At 40.9% G+C, this 22,736-nt stretch overlaps 1 protein-coding gene across 10 annotated transcripts in view; it reads right to left on the bottom strand.

Annotated features, from left to right (window-relative positions):
* ST3GAL6 (ST3 beta-galactoside alpha-2,3-sialyltransferase 6) overlaps positions 1-22,736 on the bottom strand; it is a 43,911-nt gene that overhangs the window by 12,201 nt on the left and 8,974 nt on the right. For 4 of the 10 annotated variants that reach the window (XM_017830830.1, XM_017830832.1, XM_017830837.1 and 1 more), the window contains 6 exons: positions 12,178-12,244; positions 11,388-11,487; positions 10,555-10,623; positions 9,190-9,267; positions 7,023-7,126; positions 5,644-5,707 (listed from right to left, as the gene is read on the bottom strand). In XM_017830830.1, the coding sequence (XP_017686319.1) occupies positions 5,644-5,707; positions 7,023-7,126; positions 9,190-9,267; positions 10,555-10,623; positions 11,388-11,476 (404 nt within the window). In that variant the 5' untranslated portion in view covers positions 11,477-11,487; positions 12,178-12,244. Of the gene's footprint in view, positions 1-5,643; positions 5,708-7,022; positions 7,127-9,189; positions 9,268-10,554; positions 10,624-11,387; positions 11,488-12,177; positions 12,245-13,307; positions 13,470-21,809; positions 21,957-22,736 lie in introns of those variants that run through there. The other 6 variants (XM_017830831.1, XM_017830838.1, XM_017830839.1 and 3 more) reach the window with 4 other exon arrangements.

The following is a 22,736-nucleotide window of genomic DNA, read 5'->3' as shown; positions in this document are numbered from 1 at the left end:
TTTTGCTTTCTAATGCCTTATTACAATGCTAGTAAAATGTCTGCTTTGTTTAAAAAAAAAAAATAAGGGGGAGCTCACAGACAGGCTTGCTGTTGTTTTACTCAAGATATTTTGCCTTTTTAGAGAAGGTTTACATTCAATGTATAAGACGGCAAACTCCTCCTTACAGAATAAGCACAACAGTTTTTGTTGTTGCAAAAATGCTTCTTTATTTAGAGCAAAAGCCGTTCAATTTGGTTGCAGCAGGAACAATGGGAAAATGAAAACACTGGTATTTTCTTCAGACACAAGCTCACTGTTTGTTTGTTTACTGAGGATGAGTCACCTCACAATGTCCCACTCTCTTGATTCTTTCTTCAGGTAAAAAAAGGCTCTGTGTCATTTCTTGCTCTAGGTTCGGGACACCAAGACTGTGTCCCAAAGAATACTATAATTGGTGTTAAATGCCCAGTGTGGCACTTCATGCACACTAATTAACATCTTTCTCCTCAGACAGTCCAACCTGCTTTTTCAGCTGAGAATATTATTCAACATCAATGAAAACAGCCTGCTCCACCCAAGACTGACCAACATCTCAACGTACAAAGCAATTCTCTGTACCTCCTACAGAATTAACAACATCTGCAGAGGGAGCTGCCTTTAAATATATATAAATATAAATAGTGCTCTAAATGCAGCTTTCAGGGTTGGATGACATGGAAAAAGCTGGCACACCTTTCTTTAGTGTTTCCTGAACTGCTTAGTAAAAGGCAAGCATTCATAAAAAGATTTCCAGCTAATACCATAAATCATGTGACTTTGTACCTCTGAAATAAGAGGCGTAAAAACCTGTTACACCATCCTGTCCCTCAGTATGCTCAATCCCTCTACACCTATAAAACCCCTCCACCTCTCTACTCCTTCAGCCCATTCATTTTCCATTTAGTTTTTATATCTAGTTTTAAGATATACTGAGAAAGCCAGCTGACAAAACATATGCTTCTTACTAAGTTGACAGCAGGAGAAAGCAGAAGTTGCCCTTTTCCTGAATTACACATTGTTACTTAACAGCTACAGCATAGAGCTCAAAGTAAGGAAGGAAAAAGGAAAACTGGACAAAAAAACTTGATCAGTAAGTGATGAAGGTGGAATGAGGGAGCGGGGCAAAAAGCACAGAATTAGCATATGATTGTACCGTGTTTTCCTGGCATTTACAGTGTGCATCTGTAAATCACTGAAAGTTTCAATCACCTCAAATCTCTGAATTCACTGTCACCAAAAGTCACACGGCTGCACCTGGTTAACTGAGGCACAAACCTCATCTCCACAACGCAAATCCTAAACTGCAACTCATATTCCATCTCCCCCTGCTCCCTCCTGGCTACAGCCTCCATCCCTGATGCTTGGTGGATACCCTGGAGCGACAGTGACTGACACACCATGCATGAACTCATGTCAGGTCTCAATAAAAAGCCAGAAAAACTGCTTTTCATCTTGCCGAATACTTTCTTTTATGCCTTCTGACTGCTTGGTGCGAATTCACAAAAACGGTGTCAACTCCATTACAAGTGATTTGTATTATTCTGACCATGACAAGCAACCACAAAGTTACTTCGAGGAGGCACTGCCTTTTCTGTCCCTTGGAGATGAATTAAAGAGATTCTTTATTACACCCTTCCAATTTTTGGCAGAGGCTGTGCTTTAAGAAGCTTCCTCACTGAGTTAATCCTTAGCTATTGAAATAATGCCTTTCAGTCTGGCATACAACTGAAGAGCTCTTTGGTTTCTCCTCTCTGCACTGTACAGTCACAATGCACAGGACACACTCAGGGCAGGGAGGGCAAAATAAAACATGACTTGAGCTGAACAACTGAGGTTCACTTAGCTACAGAAGCTATGCTGCTGCTCTCAGGTCAAATCCAAACTCTCTTTCCTCTTACTGACAAATGCAGACCATATTTTTTGTTTGTGATTAAGAGCTAACTACTTGGACAGAAAATGAAGTGAAATTTGAAGTTTGATTAATCTTTTGAACTCCAGTTCGCTTTGCAATGTGCATACTCAAAAATAAAGTTATCAGCTACCTTCAAATACCCCATAAAACATCTAACTGGTATTTGAACTTTTAAAATGGATAAAGTCAACATGCAGATCAAATATTCTTGGAGAATTGTACATGAATACAGTCAAATACAAACAAACAAATTAGAATCTCTACCAAGCTCAGGGAGTCAAAGCAGCCTAACAGAAAAGTCAAACAGGAAATCTGGCACAAATGTGCCATTTCGGAATCGCCTGCTTCCCTTACCTTTCCTCTTCCCCCCCCAGTATTCAAGTGTCTTCAGTTACAATAGTAAGTCTAAGTCCCCAGTGACACAGAGTCCACTGACAACAATGAGCAGGGAGGAAAATGATTTATGTAAAAAACAGAACATAATATCACAGAAACTAACATATGACGTGGAGATAAAGAATATACAGCAAGGTTGGATTGTATTCAGATACTTAAGTTAAACAAACTGACCTGTACTTACTGCACATCACAGAAGTCAAGACATCAATTTTCAGCAGACTCTTACTCCCAGATATTTTGCCAACTCCACTTTTTACAAGTTTCCTTCTTCATAATGTTTTCAAATTAAAAACCCCCAAATACTCACCCTTTCTCCAAGTCAATAAATGGACAAGAAGAGAAATAAATTCAGATGTCCTTAAACAACATCAGGTGTGCTACGAGTGAAATATACACTGAAGTGTCTGGAGGTTCAGCTTACAACCACCAGCACAACATTCATGACAATATTCATGAAAAATAGTAAGATCTTGGCTGTAAAAATAGCTATAGCAAAAGTCTGAGTAACTAAGGGATTGCCTTTAGGTGTTAGAGATCTATTTAAGAGTATAAATGGATCCTGATGCAAACAGCGTGGCAACTGATCTCCAATGTCTACATGCACCAGTCACTCAAACCGCTACCCTATTCATGTGGTGTACAAGAGCCTCAACCTCAAGGCCAGGTGTTAGTTTACATATTTTGTTTATATAGTAAAGTGTTAAAAGGAACATGTTCCTAGTCTATAAAAGAAAAATATTGCTAAATGGAAATGTAGCCTTTAAAAGTCAAAAGGCTTGCATCATCCACATTCCACTGAAATACTGTTTCTGTGGAAAAAGAAAAAGATCTCAACCTCAGTTCCTTTAACACACACCCCCTTATAGTCAGTTGAGGAATGCAAATTATTTCCTTTGAGGTTATTGGTGAAAGGAGGATGCAGAGGTCACATTTTGTTGACTGAGGATTGTGTAAATGCATTTGTAATAGCTACTGAGCTTAGAGTCCTGAGAATACCCAGAGAGGAACTGAAGTCACAACTGAACTGGAATCAGTGACACTGTTCATTTCCAAACAGTTTTGGAGAACTACACCTTCACACAGTGAGAACTCGACCTAAGTTTGGACAATAGCACTATTTGGAAAAAAAATCCTTTATAGCTCATTATATACAGTTTTACTTAAGTTGTACACAAATACAGCCATAGATTTGGTGCTCATACAACCTAATGGCCAGTCTTCGCGAGCGAAGATTTGGGAAAGGTCATTAACCCTTCGAGCCTGCGCAGTGGATTTTTTAGGTGAGACACAGTGTGCGCTGAACTGAGCCCACCCTTTAATCCTGAGGTTCATCTGCCGGGGCCGAGCAAGCTTGGACAGTGGCAGTGAGGTCCCCAGGACGTAGGTTTGTTTAGAGTGACCTTCTCTTAGATGGATTGCCACACAGGGCTGACGAGCTCCATCTGCCCGGGGGGCTGGGAATTGAACCCGGGTCGCAGTGGTGAGAGTCCTGCACCCTAACCACTAGACCACCAGAGGCCCCTCATACAACCTAGTATTTGTTAAAAAAAAAAAAAAAACAGTTTATAGCGGATTCCCCCACCCTGACTAAAAAATTTTTTTAAAAGGGAAATTTGGTTTGTGTTCTGACAAGAAGGCTGAATTAGGCAACAGCCTAATAATTCTGTATTACTGAAGAATGTTGTCAGGATTAATTCCCAAAACGTTTCATTTTAAAAGCAACTGCATCTCAGTGAAATGTATACATAAAAGTTCTTCCCTACTACAGTGACTCATGCCCTAAGAGTGCTATACACAAAACCTGATGGATCTAGAAAGAATACAAAGTATGAACTCACTGTGCGCTTGATTTGCTTATCCTACTGCCTATTAAATAGCAATAGCTCTCATTTTGCTTCAGTACCACTGAACTGCATTATTTTTAATAAAATGAAGCATATTTCCCAGAACCATCAAAGGATAAATACCAATTACTTTGCTTCTCATCTACAGGACAAATACATTTTAAAAGTACTATGCTGTACTGGAAGCATCTCTCCTTTACAGCCTGAACAATTACAGAGCTGAACTTATGACTTCAGAAAATTTCTAATACAACATTTGGCACTCTCCTTCAAACTTCAGACAAAAGATGACCTTTTTCAGCCAGTTCTGTATAAATTTCCCCAACTATCACCCTCCTGATAGCAAATGGGGGGAGTTACTTTTTTTTCCCCTTTTCTTAAGAATAAACCTGAACATCCTAGAACCAGATACTAAACATGGTGAAAGGACGGAGTACAGTAGGCAAAGAAAAAATGGTTATTAAAACCAGTTCTTAGGTGTGAACAGACTCCACCCAAGCTAGATTAAAATGTGATCCTGACGTGTGGCTTGAAGCAGCAATCTTGTATGATCTGAAGTAAAAAAACCAAAACCAAGAACAGCCAACTTTAGCCTTATTTGCATTCAGCTCTATTAAGGAGTCTGTGTATTAACATATTTGGCAGGTTGTCAGCCAGTTTGCTAGATTGCAAATCTAATGAGTCATTTGCATCACTTTGTAAACACAGGATTTTAGTCTACTTGCCAACACTACTACACTACCTCCAAAAATACCCCAACCAAAACCAAACCAAAAAAAACTCCAACAAGACACACACACACAGAAAGATCCTCCAAAATCAAACAAAAAATCCTAGGAGAAGTGGCTTCTAACAAGAGGTTTAATCAAGGCAATCTAATCCATGGGAAGCAAGTTATCTAAGGCACCGTCTGCTCCATGCCACACCCTCGTTACTCCAAAAACGCAGGAGCAGCCTTTCCTGTCTGCCTATGTCTCTCTCATTCACAAGGGAAGGAAGCTGAGCACATGTACAAAGAAGGGTGTGCAGCAGCCAGAGGATGCAGAGGCACAGGGATATGCATAAGATTTCTTTTACACAGAAGCAGCCATTGGTTTGCATCTGCCTATCTCAAACAGTGTCCATCTTATGCAAATAACGACTGAAAGCGGAGCTCACACTCAGCTTTCAAGAATAAAAAGATACTAAGGAAGATGGGACCACATTCAGCCAGCAAATTCCTAACACACTCACAAAAAGAAATCTCTAAGTTGAAACTCCTTCACAGAAAAATTATTCTTGAATGCTGGTGCTATGTGTGTAAACCTAAGCTTATTTAAATCTCGGAATCGGTTATACAGTCGGTCTGATCTGTATCTTGGTTAACTTGGGCAATTTCAGGATAACACCACTGACATTCCTTTTCAGGTAAGTACCAAATATAAAAAAATGAAATTAACAGAAACAGTATCAAATAAATTAACTCACTTGTCATCTTCATTGGAAAGTCCACAGCTCTCCAGTCTTGAAAGGGCTAAACGAAAAAATTGCTCTAGAAGGCAAATATAAAGAAGATTAATGAAAACATTCAGTATTTGCCGATACAAAAATAAGCATGTCACCCTGACTACAGTATTTTCATACATATTAGTTTTACATTCACTGAGCATAAAAAACTCAGCATAAGAATACTTGGAATTTAGGGCCACAGGTCAGTCAATGATGCCAAAGAAATTCAGGTTTATCGGAGCTCCTCTCTTAGTTCATCCTGCCCCCATACTTCCCTGTTGGAAAATATCATGGGATTTGTATAAAAAATAAATCCTAGTTACAGTAAGTAAGAATTGGAAGAATTTCCAAGACCTACATTCTCACTGACTTCGTTTTTTCTTCCACCCACCTTCAGATGAAACAGAAGCAGCCCTGACCCAAGAGGGGTCATACACGCAGGGACAGTAAAAGCATTACCTATCGTGGAAGACAACATCAAACCAGCCTGTGCTCACCGGCAAAGCTGGGCAGAGGCATCTTCCCAGCCCTCCCTCGGTGGGCAGGCTCCTGATGGACATTCAATTTGCCTCAGAGGAAGCCTCAACTCTTTCCCAAATGTGCTTTTCCACGCTGTAAACCCAGAGGTGCAGGAAAAATTGCACCATCCCTGTTACGCTGATGAAGGCCAAATCAAGAATCTAAAGCTGGGACCCACAGGGTACTTGGAAGGTGCACTATTCAGTGTTAAAAACTTCAGACTTCTTGTGCACCTGTTCGCTGGCAGAGCATGGGAAACTGAAAAGTCCTTGACTTAGGGTAAGCACTACTTAGCAGCAAGTAAAACATCCATGTGCTAGCAACACTATTCTCATGCTGAATCCAAAACACAGCACTGTACCACGTACTAAGAAGACAATTAACTCTAATCCAGCCAAAACCAGGACAGTAAAAGGAAAATTTCACTGATGTAACTACCCCAACCTGAGGACTTCTGCCTCAGTAGGACACTGCATCCCAGTCATCTTAGAGGTGTTGAATGAAGCACATCAGTTAATATCTGACCTAGCAAATCACTAGCTAAATATCTTTAGTATTCCAGCCCACATACAAACAAAAGGAAGTTGAATAAGGTCCACTCTTCCTCAGTCCCACCTTTTTGGAGCTCCTCTAGTGAGAGGGGCAATCCCAACACTGTGGTTTTTTGTTAGAAACAGAAAGGTGTCAGGTCAGAGGGACTAAATGAAACCATTAAGTCACTGCTAGACACCCCCAAAAGAATTGGCATCAGTGAACAGGAAAGACCAGGGCCAGATTTGGGGGGCTTACAAGACTTTTAGGAATTTCTGTTTAAAAACAAGGTACATGGAAACACTAACCTGCTCTCTTTATTCCATAAGGTAGTTCAAACTTATCGCTCCCTTGGAACTCTGCCACCCTGATAAAATCATTAGCACACAGGAATGGGTATATTTTGTCAACACTGAAAAAGAAAGAAGTTTCAAAAATCCACCTGATGCATCTGCATAAGCAAATAATTCATGCAATTGCTTCATAAAAAGCTTTCTTTATCCTACTATTGTAATTTTTATCCTATTACCAGTATCCATTTTTAAAAGAAGGAAATCCATGAACACAGGGAAAGCAAGAAGACCACAGAAAAGGGGAAGATCTTAGAAAATGTGCGTAAAGAGATAAAAAGATTTGTCTGCTAGTGTAAGTTATATAGAGTCATTAAAATCGTCACCAAAATTGTGTGACTGAAAGCACACCATTAGACCATATATTCAAGAGAATATATAACCCCAGGAAGACAATGAGCAACTTTGAAAAGTACATGACAGAGGCAAGCAAGGAAAATTAAGAGTTAGTATTGTATATGGCAATTTAATAAGTATGAATGGGATTTGAAACAAGGTGTTTTAACTTGAAAATACCACCTCCTGATTTGAGATGCACTCCCATTCCAAACAATGGCTCTGTTGACATTAATAAGTAGTTTGGGGCAACATGGGTATATCCATATAGCAAAAAAGTATGGAGTTCTCATGTCCACATTACATGCATATTAAGTATTTTTTATTCTGGACTAATTCTGATACGGTCCCATGGATTGAACACTCCTTAGCAGCTGCAGCACATCAGGCACGGTCCTGCAGTGCATCTTCTGGTTTAACCACATATGTGAAAGGAGCCCAGTGCACACATGCCAGGGCTACCCTGGGATGAGAAGTATGACACGAGGGGATCACAAGGAGGTTTGCCTCAAAAGCACATTCTTCCCACAAACCAGAACACAATGGCATGATGCCTTATGAGCATCAAGATAAAAATAATGAGTCACTTCTTTCTTCAAAAGACAGGAACCACAGACAAGGAATATCTCATAGCAGGGAAGTGACTCTTATTACCTTATCTGCCCAGTCTAGGCAAATGAATGAACAGTAGACACAAATGTCACATGCTACCATGCCCTTGGCTTCACCTTTGAATTAACTAAGCACACACTTACTGTACTGGTTGACTTTGTAGTGATCCTGCACACTAGGTCTTACATTATAATGTTAACACAGAAATATACAGTCATGAGAAAACCTAGTGCTAATCATAAAAACACCCACCCACCACAGTTGTTTTTCCATGAAGAACATTAACAGCTGTTAAGAAAACCTTTGTTCTCAGTTTCACAAACCAAGTATTTTCTTCTTTTTCTTTACCAACCACATATTCAAAAGATACTAACAATAAAAAGGAAAAAAATCCAAACTACAAAACACCACAGCCCACAAACCAAGAACTGGGCCAGAGGTTAACTAAGCAAGACCAACTAACTTCAAGACACGATGCACTAAACACTCATAATAATTTAGTAACTTGCCTTAAAGTTCAGAAGCAGCTGGTAACCTTAGACATAATAAATAATTTACCTACTGCAAAGAGATTCGTAATTCTAGCTCTGGTTCCTTTCCAACAAATAATTCAGCAAGGTGAGAAATCCTTTCAACCTCCCCAGGCTATTACCAAAGTGCACAGAACAGATCTTCAGCTCATGCAAACTGTCTCAGTAAAGGAGCTACAGAAACGTACGAAAGACTTTGCCCTAGCTCTGTGTGTAGCTTCTTGCTGTGCACCTCTGAGCTCATTCCTGCACCCTTGCTGAGCACCAGTTATCCTGCTGTGCCCAACACACAGACAGCCTGGGTATAATCTGTGGGCAAGGGGAACTCGGATCACCTCCCTGGACCAGGAGCTAACCAAAACTCACAGACTACAAGTCTGCTTTGGGTAGGACAAATTTTACACCCTTCCGTGTTCTTTAAAAAGAAACAACGTGATAGACACATTTTCTTGTACACAAAAAGTACCAGGGGAAAAAGAAAAGCCATGGTGTCTTTGTGCAGAGCTTTAAGACTTCTTCAGCCAGGCCTTAGTCTAAACATCTTACCAAGCTTTCTCAAGGCATTACTCAATGTTTGCTCCAAAACATGTAAATAGCCCAATCAGCACAGCCTTTCCTTCCCCCCCCAGTTCCCACAGAAGACTCACCCCAGTAAAGATTCAAATGCTGGTTTCAGGAGACAAGTGTCCAGCGCGCTCCTTCTCTCCACAGCTGTAGGTGGCAGCCTGCAAAAGAAGAATTTCAAACAAATAGTAAGAACAGGAATGGGTTGCAGAAACTAGGTAGGGAAACTTGGACAAACTAAAGTAGTAAAAGCTGATTACTGAGCTAATGTCACACCAAATTTTCATGACTCCCTCTGCCTGTGTTCTAAAGACAGAACTTTCTCGTTGCAGCACAACTACTTTTACTAGTAAAGACTTTTATCTCACAGTGCTGTTCCAAAGGGTCTGCAACCTCCCTTGCTCAGCAAGTATCAAAGCAGGCATAACCAGAGCAGAGAACTCAGGCCCATCTCCAGAGAAGCAGGACACACAGGCTGAATCACCCCTGCAGCCATACAAGATGGCATCCCCAGCGCTCCTCAGAGAAGAGATGGAGTCTTGTTTGGAGAGGGAAACAGACAGCACTACATAGGGTACTTTAAGGAAAATGAGATTCTTTGGGGATAAGTCATTCCTCTCATAATAAGACTAAAACTTACACGCCTAAGCACATTCCCGCCTTGGTGATTTAGCCCAATTAATCACAAATATGAAGCCCAGAAGGGAAGGTAAAGTTCAATGTGAGCAACGTGTGCATCTGGGCTGCATTAAGAACAGAAGGATGAAACCACCACATTAGAACCATAAGTCAAACAGACCATTAAGGTTAGTTGCTTTTGGTAACCTCAAGTTGTCATGTGAATACTGACACTGAGAAAGCACCCTGTAAAATCTATCAGCTCTCGCCACCTTGCTGCTTCCCAGCATCAGCCTCACAGATGGCATTTTGCAGCATGGCTTCAGAGAGAACAGATGACTGCTTTTAAGCTTTAACATAGGTGCTCATTAGTCCCACAAACCTAACTGCAGGAATTCACTAGCACAGGATCTGCTTATACAGGCACTTGCACTTCGCAAGTAAAACACACCTCTGATTTAATAAATTTTAAGCACAAAAGTTGCACTCTTAGCTCTGTTGATTTTATTCAGGTATAATTCAGAACTGCAAAAATTTGGAAAGTGTAAACCAATGTCCTTCCAACAATTCACTGTTTGTTACAGACAGTCATTGGAAGTGGCCATTAATATTAAACAAACACTGGAAACATGACATAAGACAAATTTCTTTCTGACAGACATGTTACCATTGTGTTCATAACAGAAACAGCCACCGGACACAGCTGTACAATAACCAACTGAACAGGGAGCCTATGGACAAAGGCTACAGATTTTAGCCTCAATCCCTCCCACCTGCCCAAAAACCAACCAAAAATAAAACCCACAAAAATACTCAACTGCTGAACTTACTGGGTAACTCCACTAGTCTCATAGGAAGGAGAAGCCCCCACAGAGGAAGTCTGTCCATAAAAGCTAATCCTGCAAAAAGGGAAATTTCATAACAGTGTGGTTTGCTGTGAACAGAAACCACAATAGAAAGCTATTTGTATTAACTGTATGCTATAAACAAGATAAAAGGAGGTATATCAATCACTACTTTTAAAAGCTATCACTATTATCTTCATAACACTCTGGTCAGTCCTGGTCACAGCTGTGTAAATGCCAGTGGAAACTCAACTTCTTCAAATAAGTGCCCTGAATTTTAGGTCCCAAGCCACTTGTTCCGTGAGTCTGGAGACAGTGAAGGGTCACTGCCCACAAGGGTTGCCACTGGACAAACTTCAGCTCTGCAAAAGGTGCCCACCACACCTGCAGTTATTCCCATGAGCAGAGAAGGCCTCTCCCACGTCACTTATCAGACACTTAAAGAACAAACTAACACTAAACACGCATGGGGTACAGGGAGATATGGACACATGACACACAGAGATAAGGTATCTCCTCACCGGAACACCCATTTTCATGAACCTCAGAGGGACTCCCTATCTGTGAGGTCCTGACCTCTCCATACAATCAGGCTCAAACTGATTACTAGGTTTAAAAGTGACACAAGGGGAGACAGGACAGAATGATCATATTGATTCCCTTACAGTACAAAAAAAACCCAGGCACAAAACAAACACACAGAGACAGAGTAGTAATGACTTCTGTTGATCACTGGTAAACAGTTAAAGAGCAACACAGCAACTCACAGCCACATCTTTCATACAGCCATGAGGTGTCTGAACAAAACATCACCATACCAGTAGAGGTTATTTCTCCACAGATTTCCATGCAGTATACCATACATAACAGCAGCAGCCAGGATAAAAAACAGAAGAATTCGTTTCATGACTGGTAGACCTGAAACACAAGAAAAACAAAACAAGAAATTTAAACCCAAGATAAGCTATTACATGAACTTTTCTAAAGCATCTGGAAATCTACAAAAGGAAGGTATTATTATTACAGCCATTCTCCACCACCACAGATCTGACTGGAGATCACTCCACTTTGACTTTTCACACACCAGAGACAGGAGCTGAACGCTGGTTTGCACCTACCACATGTGCCCACACTGCACAAAGCTCTGAGAGGGGTTCACTCAAGGTTCTCTCTGAAGACACGGGAGGAAGATGGGCTCTTCCAGAAGCATGTCAAGAGTAGAAACTCTTTTCTGTTCACTAGCAGCCCAACCAAACTAGACTCTTGGGTCAGCAGCTGGCCTTTTATAGGCACCTATGCTTCTCTCCCTTCTTGTTCCACACGCTATCACTTTCCATAATTACACAGTTAAACAAGCACTGGCACTCTCCAGGAGGTAGATAGGCTGATGAAACAGAACAGGGTACGAGCTGCCACAAATTTCTACCAGCTTTTTTAGGATGACTGAATGTTCTTGAAGTCCAGTTTTGACATTTAAAATTGCACTGAAGCTACTTGCTTTTGCCTGCACAGCCTCCAGCTCCTGACATAGGCCAAACTTCATTGCTCAAGTGACAGAAAAATGTTACTTTCAAACATTGCTAAGTGAGGAAGAAAAGTTAAACTTACTAAGTTATGGAAAAATATCACCAAAAGTGTTCATTTCTCAAACAGAGTTTGCACCTCATTGCACAGTCTGGTAAAAAAAAAAGAGAAATATCAGAAATGCATGCATCTGGCAAGACATACCGAGGGAAAATCAAGTTCCTTATTTCTCACATCCTAGACAGTGAGCTGCTTTTTCAGTAGCTATGAATGAACTGTTGTTGGTCAATCTCATGAAAGTCCAAAATAGCCATTCTGGCCACAAGTTACTGGGGAAATTTACTTGACAGCTATGGCCTTGCACTACTTTCACTCCTTCTCCATCACAGTAAGCAGGTTCAAACCACACAATGCATATATACCTACCTGCCTATCTGCATTTTAAAGGGAACATAACAAACAGCTGTCCAGTAAAATAAGTCATATCCAAACATACTGCTGCATTTTCCAAGAGCAAAACATCTGCCTTTATGGCTCATTCTTTTGACTTTTTTTTTTTAATTTTTCTTCTTTTTAACTCTGTTTTGCTTTTTGGAGTATTTAGAGTTGCTGCTATTTTAAACAGCCCCAAGGCAATAAAACTAAAGGTGGATATAGTTCAAGTGATTTATAGCAATATGCTGTATGCTAGTAATATCTTGATATCCCACCTTAAAGGCCAAGAAACTGCTGCTGCTTTTTTGTTATTAGAAACTGAAAAGCAAATTACTGCCACTCATGTATCTTTATCCCTGAGGAAATACCTGACAGTGAACTATTTGTTATATTTACTTGAGTGTAAGAACCCACCACTTCTTTATTCTTTTATCACCTATATTCTTCACCAGCCTTTAGCAGTAGAGTCAGAGATACCAGTAACAAAGCCATGCAACAAACAAGGCAGAATCTAGGAAGCTTAAGTATGTTCTCCAGGCTATCCTACTCTGTTCTAGACAAAATACTCATAGGCTGCAGCTGTTGCAACTTCAACCTTTCAGGCCTCCTTGGGAATTAGCACTGCTTCCCTTCAGCTCCAACTCCCTTGATGCTTCTTGAAGGGTCACTGCAAATTTGTCTTGACGGTCACTTTCAGCTTTAGCACAATCTCTTTGTTTTAGCAATAATTCTGTAAGAATCATTCCCTAAAAGTGCAATAACATTACAAGAAAACTCACCTACTGAGTTCAGTCAAGTGTCATCAACAGCAATTGGCTCATAATCCTGAGGGCCATCACACGGCACGTACAGGACAACCGAGGGATCAGGCCCAGCCTGCATGGGTTTAGGAAAGGCAGGTCCTGCTTGACCAACCTGATCTCCTTGTATAACAGCGTGTCCTGCATGAAGGATGAGGGAAAGGCTGTTTATGCTGTCTACCTAGACCTTTGTAAAGCTTAGACATCATTTCCTACAGCACTCTCTTAGAGAAACTGGCTGTTCATGGCTTGGATGGGTGTGCTCTCCACTGGATTAAAAGCTGGCTGGCTGGCCAAGCCCAAGTAGAGGTGGTGGAGTTACATCCAACAGTCACTAGTGGGGTTCCCCAGGGCTCAGCGTTCGGACCAGTCCTGTCTAATATCTTTAAAAGCAGGATATGGTCTGGACAAGGAGATAGGGTGCACTCTGTCACTCTGCAGACAACAGAGTTGGGTGGGAGTGTTGATGTGCTGGAGAATAGGAGGGCTCTGCAGAGGTATCTGGACAGATCAGAAGGATGGGCCAAGGCCAATGCTATAAGGTTCAATAGGGCCAAGTGTCAGGTCCTGTCCTTGGCTCACAACAACCCCCATGCAGTGCTACAGGCTTGGGGCAGTTGCTGGAAAACTGCCTGATGGAAAAGGCCCTGGGGGTGCTGTTTGACAGCAGCTGAACATGAGTCATCAGTGTGCTCAGGGGGCCAAGACGACCAATAGTATCCTGTCTTGGATCACAGACAGTGTGGTCAGCAGGACCAGGGGCGCGATTGTCCCTCTGTACTCAGCACTGGTGAGGCCACATCTTGAATTCTGTGTTCAGTTTTGGGCCGAGAATAAAGACACTGAGGTGCCAGAGCACATCCAGAGAAAGGCAAAGTTGCTGAAGAGTTTGGAGAAGAGGCTCAGTGGGGACCTTACTGCTCTCCCCAACTACTTCAATGGCGGGGTGTGGTGAGGTGGGAGTCTGTCTCTTCTCCCAGGGAACAAGTCAAAGCATAATAGGAAATGGCCCCAAGTTGTGCCAGAGGAGGTTTAGATTGGATATTAGGAAAACTATTTTCACTGAAAGAGTTGTTAATCAGTGGAACAGGCTGCCTAGGGAAGCAGCTGAGTCACCATCTCTGGAGGTATTTAAAAGTCATGTATATGTGGTCCTTAGGAACATGGTTGACAGGTAGATGTGGCAGTGCTGGGCTAATGTTTGGACTCCTCGGTCTTAAAGATCTTTCCCAACCTATGTGATTCTATGATTTACTGCACTTTAGCTTTTTTCCTTTCACTGTCAGTATCTTTACCACCTCCTGCTTTGCAAAAGTTTGCCAAAACATCCCACTAAAGTGAAAATCAACTGTTTACTTTTTACTCCCTAATTCAATCAATGCAAACTTCAGTTGAACAGAACATAAGAAAGTAGCTCTTCAGATAAAGTTGCTAAATTAACAACTGATTAAATTGCTCATTTTGGTGACTTCAGTGTAAGAAAGAACCTTGCTGAAGAATCAGACCAAGCTACAAAACAGAGAAAAGACAAGACAAAGCTGCCCATGAAGAGTCTTTTCAAAACAAAAATATTATTCGTAACAGTATTATTCACAGGGGGGGAAAACTGTTCCACTTGAAATATTTATAAAGCTGTGAGTACAGCCTAGAAAGAAAAAAATCATTGAAACAAGAGAACATAAGTCAGCAGCATTCTTCCAAAGAATCACAAGGGATCTGTAACAACCTTCAGTGTCTTATGTAGGACACTCAGCCCAGCACACACATGATAATGGGTCCACCCCAGCTCCAAACAACCCATCATTAAGAGCGTACCTAACTCAGCTCTTAGAAAGATAAAAAATGGTCTTTAATTATACAAGTGTCTCCTCACCATCCCATCCCCCAGTGCCTGGCTTCATTCCCTGTTTGAAGAGAGAGTTCTGTAGTCAAGAAAGACGATCTTCTTAGTGAAGACTTTCTTAATCTGGTTTAGTAAACAAAACCATTGCCTTGTTTACAGAAGAAATTATTCTGTGTGTATTTTTAATGGTGGCAGAATTTTCCAGCTCTCCCTTCCTATTTTAAAACAGCTGAGTGTTACAGAAAGTTAACCAAAGGAAAACATATTCCTACGATGCAGATACTGCACTAGAGAATTCCCACAGTTAGAGACGCGAGAGAACAGGCAATTTGAGAAGACACAGTTCGGATGTAAAACAACAATCCCTTCCAACTTATTTATGTCAATACAACTATCGGCATGTTGATTTAAGCTCATCAACCCAAATGTCAGAGGTCATGGTGCCCTTAGGTCAATGTCAATCAGGATTAAGCAAAACAAGGAGGACAAAGCTGAAACTCAACTCTTCAGTTCCCCCCTCCTTATAAAAAGCCAACAGTGGCCTCCTCAATGGAAGGAGCAAGGAGTACAGCCTGATGATCACGGTGTTAGCTGGTCAGTTTTCTGAAAGCAAGCAAGCAATGCGATGTATGTTGCAAAAGACTGATAAGCATTTTTTAGTAAGAATCTAAGCTAACTTCTGTGGCTCTATTTCCTACCTCTCCCAAAGCAGAGCTACAATTACAGAATTAGACAAGACTGACTTTGTTATACTATTAAGAGACCTCAGAGATCAGCCTGTGTCTCCTACTGAGAGACAGATGTGCCTCAGCTCCCATCAACCCACCAGAAAGACTGATTTGGGTATATGATCAATTAGCTATATAAAACCTGAGGCTAATATTTTCTGCCCCTGGTGGAAGTGGGGAACCCAAACCCACACCCTTGTCAGAGCTGCATCTTTATTCTGGTACAGTGTGGTGGAATCTGGTATGAGCCACTATCTCAGAGCCTCTGTTTATCTTCCAACTTACATATGCTATTGATGCAGCCATGCCACAGAATAAAATAACCCTGCAGGAATCTACAGCTGTTGGACTGGGGAATCAAACAACCACACTATGATCACCTTTTTTTCCATAATTTTTATTATTCCTTTTGCTTTATTCCTTAAAAATTAGGTTGTTAATAACATAATGCAGTAGGCTTTTCCATTTGTCCTATGTATTTTGTAAAGCACCTTTGACTACTACTAAAGAGTTAATAATATTTAACTAAAAAGTGGTTACTAGTAAATTAAATACTACTCATCTTAAAACAATCTTGAACTGTCACAAGACTAGGTAACTTCTCACAACTGTAATTAACTGACAGCCTGAAAACTTCAGCTCGCTCAGACCTCAAATTCCTAAGCCTTGTGTTGTGGGGGAGGAAGTAAGCTTGAAAATGTGCCTTAAGCAGACCTTGAAATTTAAAGCGACAGCGGAAAAAGAACATAAAAACCTAATAAAAATTTTAAAAGAAACATTGGGATTTTTAAGATGTAGTCAGTATTTTGTGGGTTTGCTTGTGATCACCACTTGCAGCACTGCTTCCTTTTGTTCAGGGTGTAGCACATGCCTGGTGAAACAACTATGCAGCAAAAGGACAACTAAAGAAGGAGTTTTCTCACGTCATCATCTTTTTCAGGTTAAGTTGTCAAAACATGAGCACATTATGGCACATATTTCTTCTGCCAAATCTAACCACTACTCATCTTTCAGTCTTCTAGTTCAGTTCTTGCTCTATGTGTGTGCATGGTTCATTGATTCTATAGCACTGCTGTAGAATTTTAAAGGCACTGAAGTGGCTGACTCAGTCTACTGCCTTCCCTCACATGCACCTGAAATTCTCATGGTTTCCAATAGTCTTTCTGATTTTATTAAGAAACAGACGTCCTCGGAAATACTGTTTAAATGAGATACATTAGGTTATCCTAGCAAAGTGGCTCGGAATTAAAACTGCATTTCTAACTCTCCAACAACAGACTTGGTTTTGAAATTGTAAGTCTAAATCATCTTAACTGGAAAAGATTCTTGCTAACCTGTCCTGCCTCACACCAAACCATAGCAGTTAGTCCTGTTTCTGAAAGTCTGCACAAACTATGACACCAAAGACCTCAAGGTTTTACTGCGTCAAAATGTCATTGGGGACTTCCACCATTACACCACACACATTTTGAACTGCAGACAAAGTTGTCTTTCCTGCACTGGAAGGTAAGATGTTTTCAGGCTCTTTCTGTCCTAATCTTTTTCAACAATGTGACAATAAGCAGTAGAGGAACAGTTTGCTGACTGTGAAAACCGAGGCCTTCTTCCTCTCCAAGAGCACACCAAACGACCCATTTTACTTCGATAGTACCAGGTAACTGAAGAAAAAGACAGTCTTTCTCCAAACATAGCTTCTCCTTTTTAAGGAAGGTTTCCAGTGTTTCCCCTATCATTTGTCCTTTATCCAACTACTGCAGCAGACCTGAAAAGAAACTGTAAGATAATCTTTTTTCCAAGTACTCAACAGCAAGTAATGATGTCCAGTAGATTTGGCATCACAGTAGTAGTGATGTTTAATAGATTTAGTCAATCTTTGTTCATCAGCTCCTACAGCTGGAAATGTAGCCTCTGTTGACATTATAACTTATTGGAGAGAGACACATACTGGAGCTGTGTCCATTTCTGACCTCTTGTGCAGCTGCACACTAATTCAAGACAGGCTGCAATAGATTGCTTCTAGGGCCTAAATGCTTGTCTCTTCCCTTCTTCATCCTGCTGCAACATATTCTGTACCATAAGATACAGCAGTACATTTATTACATTGTGAAAAACCCACAATTCTTTTATTCCTTTTTTGCCTTTCAAGAATCGACAACAGTATTTTGCTCAACAGCACATAACTGCTCACTGGCTCAAGCAAAAAGAAAAAGCAACTTAATCAGTATTTTTCATTGATGATCACCATTTCAGTTTGCTTCTGTCCAAAGTCTTCAAGATCTCTGCATCACTTTTCCTCTTGTGTGACTGCAGACCTATTTATATCCTCAGAAACTGCCCACACAGACATATCCTTCAGCTAAAAGATACTGATAAAGAATTCAAGTGTAATTAAATTTATTGTACTTTTACCCCCTGCAATCCCATTTACCTAGACAGCACATGTGGTGACAGAGGAAGGTAAGCTCCCTTCCCAAAGGCTACAGAAAAGCTCAGGAACAAGTACAGTTCACAGTGTAACACGCAACACAGCACCTACACCCCTCCAAACCTTATCTTCAGCCCCACACTCTCACTTCATTCCCACTGCCACCTTTAAATGCAGGAGATCAGATATGGGGGGTTGTTCTAGCCAAACCTAAGGCCAAGAACATTTCAGACAAGATCTGAAAGAACAGGAGTTTGTAGCCTTCCAAGAAGGCTCAATACAGAGAGGCTGGCAAAAGCTACAGAAAGCCTGCAGGTCTTGACTTACAGTCTCATCACCATGCCTAGACTCCCTTGTTCTAACTGCACTGGATAGAAAGAAGTATCGTCTGTTCAGTGGTGTGTTCCTTCCTTTTTCACTCCTCTTCCCTCTCTCTGCCTGAGAAGCCAGGAGCTTTCACATGTGCCCCACAGTAGGGGCAGAAACAGAAAGAAATTGTAAGCCCAGAGAGAAAGAGAGGCTGCATGCACTCAGACTGTTTCTTGGATAGCAAAAAGGCACGTGTACAAGCCCATATCAAGTTACTACAAGCTTTTTAAAGCTTACTGAAACAGTCCCACATTTGGCTGCAAAAAACCTGCTGTGATCCTGTTCCCCGAGGTACCACAATCAATTACGTGCATTGTCTCACAGAGATAAGGCTTTTGGGCCTACCAGTGCAAAATGTAACGTCACTTACACTGACAAGAAATACTAGCTCCACAGATGAAAAACAGAAGTACAAAGCCACCAGCCAGTGCAGCCTGCCAGAAAACTCTGATGAGCAAAATACAAGGGGGCATAGGCACAAGGCATCACTGAAATGGCCCTCAAACAGGAGTATTCAGTGCAAATGTCTGAAGCAGAGTTATTTAGCCCTGCTCAGAGGCAGAACACCTCAACTCCAGCTTGGGGCTATCACAGGGTTGCTATGCCACCCTTGAGATCCAAGCTAGTATTTTGGCTGGTTATCACAGTGCAGTGTGGATCCCTGGCACCAGCTCAAGGCTCCACTGCATGGTGCACACACACAATTAAAACTGCAAGCACAAAAGAGATAGCTGGATTGATATTTTTCAGCTGGTGAGTGTTGGTCTTAATCATTTTTTCCATCCAAGACAGAAAACATTATCTACCATTCCAAAATGGCTTAGGGCTCATTCCAACAACAGACACACTTTTTGTAGCACAGTTAAACACTGCTAACTTAAGCTTAAAAAGTCAGCCCTGGGTAGATCCAAATCCAACTCATGGCTTTGAGGGGAAGAAGAACAACAATAACTACTGGATTCTCATATAGTTGGTGCTTTCTAAGTATCACAGATTTCCAGAAACCTTGCCCGTAATTATGATCAGGAGTAAGATCAAGTTCACACTGTCAGCTTCTTGCCTGCTTTTGTGCATTGAGATGAGGACCAGAAGGAAGTGGTCAGTTTATGCAAAGGTGCACAGAAGTTGGGAACAGACACTTCCATATGCTTTCCCTTGTCCTGCCCCTATACAGCCCTCCCCTCAACACATTTCACTTTTTTTCCCCTTTCTTCCTCCCATGCATATGAACTCAGATCAGCAGCTCCTGTCACAGCCAGTGGCCATGGAGATGCAGTGTGGTACACAAACAACTATTCTGGGTTTGGTCAAAAGCTAACCTGTGCATGCAAAGTCAAAAGCAGGTATGAGCTTAGCACAGATAGCTCTGCTTCCTCCACTCCCAAACACAAACAACACATACAGCTCTAACTACACCTTTAAAAAATATTTAAAAATCCCCCACAAATTCAAAATTCAGTAACACAACCTTAGCTACTAGATTTTTTTCCCTGCTCTCTTGTACTCTCACAGATTAACCTTTAAAGCTTTAGCCAGCCTAAGCTGGGCTGCTATTTATACACTACACATCATAGGTGTCAGTACAAAGAAACAGAAAACGAGTGCTATAAATCCACACAGTTCCTCCTGCATGCTGTGGTGACAACACTGTTCCTTCTCAGTCTGTTTCCCCTCTCCCTTCTCTCTGGAAGAACTCTTCTTCCAGAAAGACTGGAATATAAACAAGCCACGCAACATGTTCTGGGGGTCAGAGTTCAGGTCATTTCCTTCTTGTACTTTGACTTGCACAACTGAAAAGGGTTCTGTCAACTTGCAGGAAAAGAGCATCATGGTTTTGAGTTGTTTTGATTCTTCACCTCCTTTTAAAACAACAAAGACCACGGACATACTACACAATGCTTGAAAAAACAAAATTATTACAAAGATATGCATCCCAGTACAACATCAGTTACTCATTCACACACACTGTTCTTTGTCCGTGAGTGCCTGCAGAGTCAGAGGCTTGAGGTCAAACAAGCAATCCTTCTTAGGTTTCCCAGAGAAAAAAAGATGGAAAAAAGTAGAAGGAGAAATGGCTGGAAATAGCCAAATTAGTCAGGTTTCAGAATAGTTCAGTTACAAACCACATCCGGTTCAGGTTCTTCCTCCAGAACCATGATCAATCTAAATAAATAAACGTCCAATCTGAGAATTTGATCTGTATTTATTATATGTGCACATCTGCTACAGCATTAAGTTTACCTCTAAAACAAGGCACACTCTTTGTCTTCTAATAATGTATAGGATATCTAAAACATCCAGCTCTGGCTGATTTGGAGCTTGTGATTTAACCTCAGCTCTCACAAAAGTGGCTGGGAATTACAAAACTAAATCTACCTGTCAGTTCAGGGAAAATAAAAAAAAAAAAAATCTCAACATTAGGCTAAAATAAATCAAAGAAAAAAAAAACAAACTCAACAACAACCCAAAAAACCCAACAACAACCAAAGGAGAAAAAGAAAAAAGAGAAAAGCATACCAAAAAACTTAAAACAAAACCAACTCAAGCAAAATTAGGGCTCTCAAGCGCACAGGGAATAATATTCTGTTGCGGTTTTTTGTTGCCTTTTTCTTTTAAGGGTAACTGATAGCTTCTCTACCAGCACCTGGAGAACGAAATGCTCCCCATCTACATCGACAGCAAATCCCAAGTCCATCAGACTATTCTGTCACTTAGTCACAACAGTATAAATCCTGATCTCTACTGGTGTCAGAATCTGTCCCTAAATAGACACAGGTGCTTTTTGTATGACTAGTTTTCACAGCAGCATTTGCAAGCCCCAGTCACGATACATCTCACATACACAGGGTCTGCCAACATCTGATGGCACAGCTCTTTTTATGGTAATTTTTAATGCCCATATTTGACTCCATTTTAAAAAGCAATAGGTCACATTATTCAGGTTTGTGTGGATTAAGAGGCCCAGAAAATAGGTGTGAACGTGCTCCTGGCCAGCATATGAAACCGAACAGTTCAATTTTCATTTAAATAACATGCAAAGCATGTCTGTAGTCAGAACCCCAAAACCAACAACCAAAAAAACCCCCAAGCCCCCAGCTGTCCGTGATGCAATTCACCCCAACAGCAAGTTCTGCAAGTCAATCTCCTGCAGTGCATCTGTGCCAAGCAGAGCTCTGGGATTCTCAGGAATGCAGCAAAACAAGTCAGTGAAAAGTGTAAAGACAAATTAAGTCAGAGAGGGAGAAAAATGGAGATAAGTGGTGCCACTTACCCCACACTACTACTAAATTTTGGAAGTTTCTCAGGGCAGGAACCCTGCCAGCTCAGAAGAAATCTGCAGGACACCAGCAGTTTGAGCAGCTTTTCTGGTAACTTTAATGCCTTAGATTTCACATTGCCTTTGGATCATGAAAATTAATCAGAATACACAACTTCAGTGCTAACTACCATATGAAAACTAATCCCAAACTGACAGTGCCAAACTGGAAAACCTTAAATATTGTACACACTAAGGCTACTTTCAAAAGTCTTCTTTATGCACAGCTTTGTTTTCTTAGCACTAAAGCTCAAATTCACTATTTACAGTAACAACAAAGTCATCCATAAGAAAAGCTCTAATAAGCAGCTTTATAACTGTGAGAATGCTTTGTAGACATAGGATGTTTTTGAGCTCACAAAGAACTGTTGTACAGACTGCATCAGAGCCTGTATCTGATCCCCTAAAGAGTTTTAGTGCTTAGTTTTTCCTGTATTCACATATAAAAAACAAAATCATCACGTACAATATCAAAACAGAGCACATTCTGAGGACTCAGTGCTACGAGATACAGAGCACGGTAGAAAAGTGTAGTCCTGAAGAATATTTAACACAGCACGTAGAGTCCTGACATCTTTTCTGAATGGGAAAGGTTGCCAGTGAAACATGTGTTTAAAAAAAAAAAAAAAAAAAAAAAAACAAACAAACAAAAAAAAACATTGTTTGTAAGGTAGTAAGTTTTCCAAGGAGAACAAAGATGAGGGTGTATCTGACTTCAGCATTCAGA

This window comes from Lepidothrix coronata, unplaced genomic scaffold (genome assembly GCF_001604755.1).
Source record: "Lepidothrix coronata isolate B3197 unplaced genomic scaffold, Lepidothrix_coronata-1.0 Scaffold184, whole genome shotgun sequence".
Taxonomy (NCBI): domain Eukaryota; kingdom Metazoa; phylum Chordata; class Aves; order Passeriformes; family Pipridae; genus Lepidothrix; species Lepidothrix coronata.
Note: the sequence above shows the minus strand (reverse complement) of the source record. Positions and strands in the feature narration are given on the sequence as shown.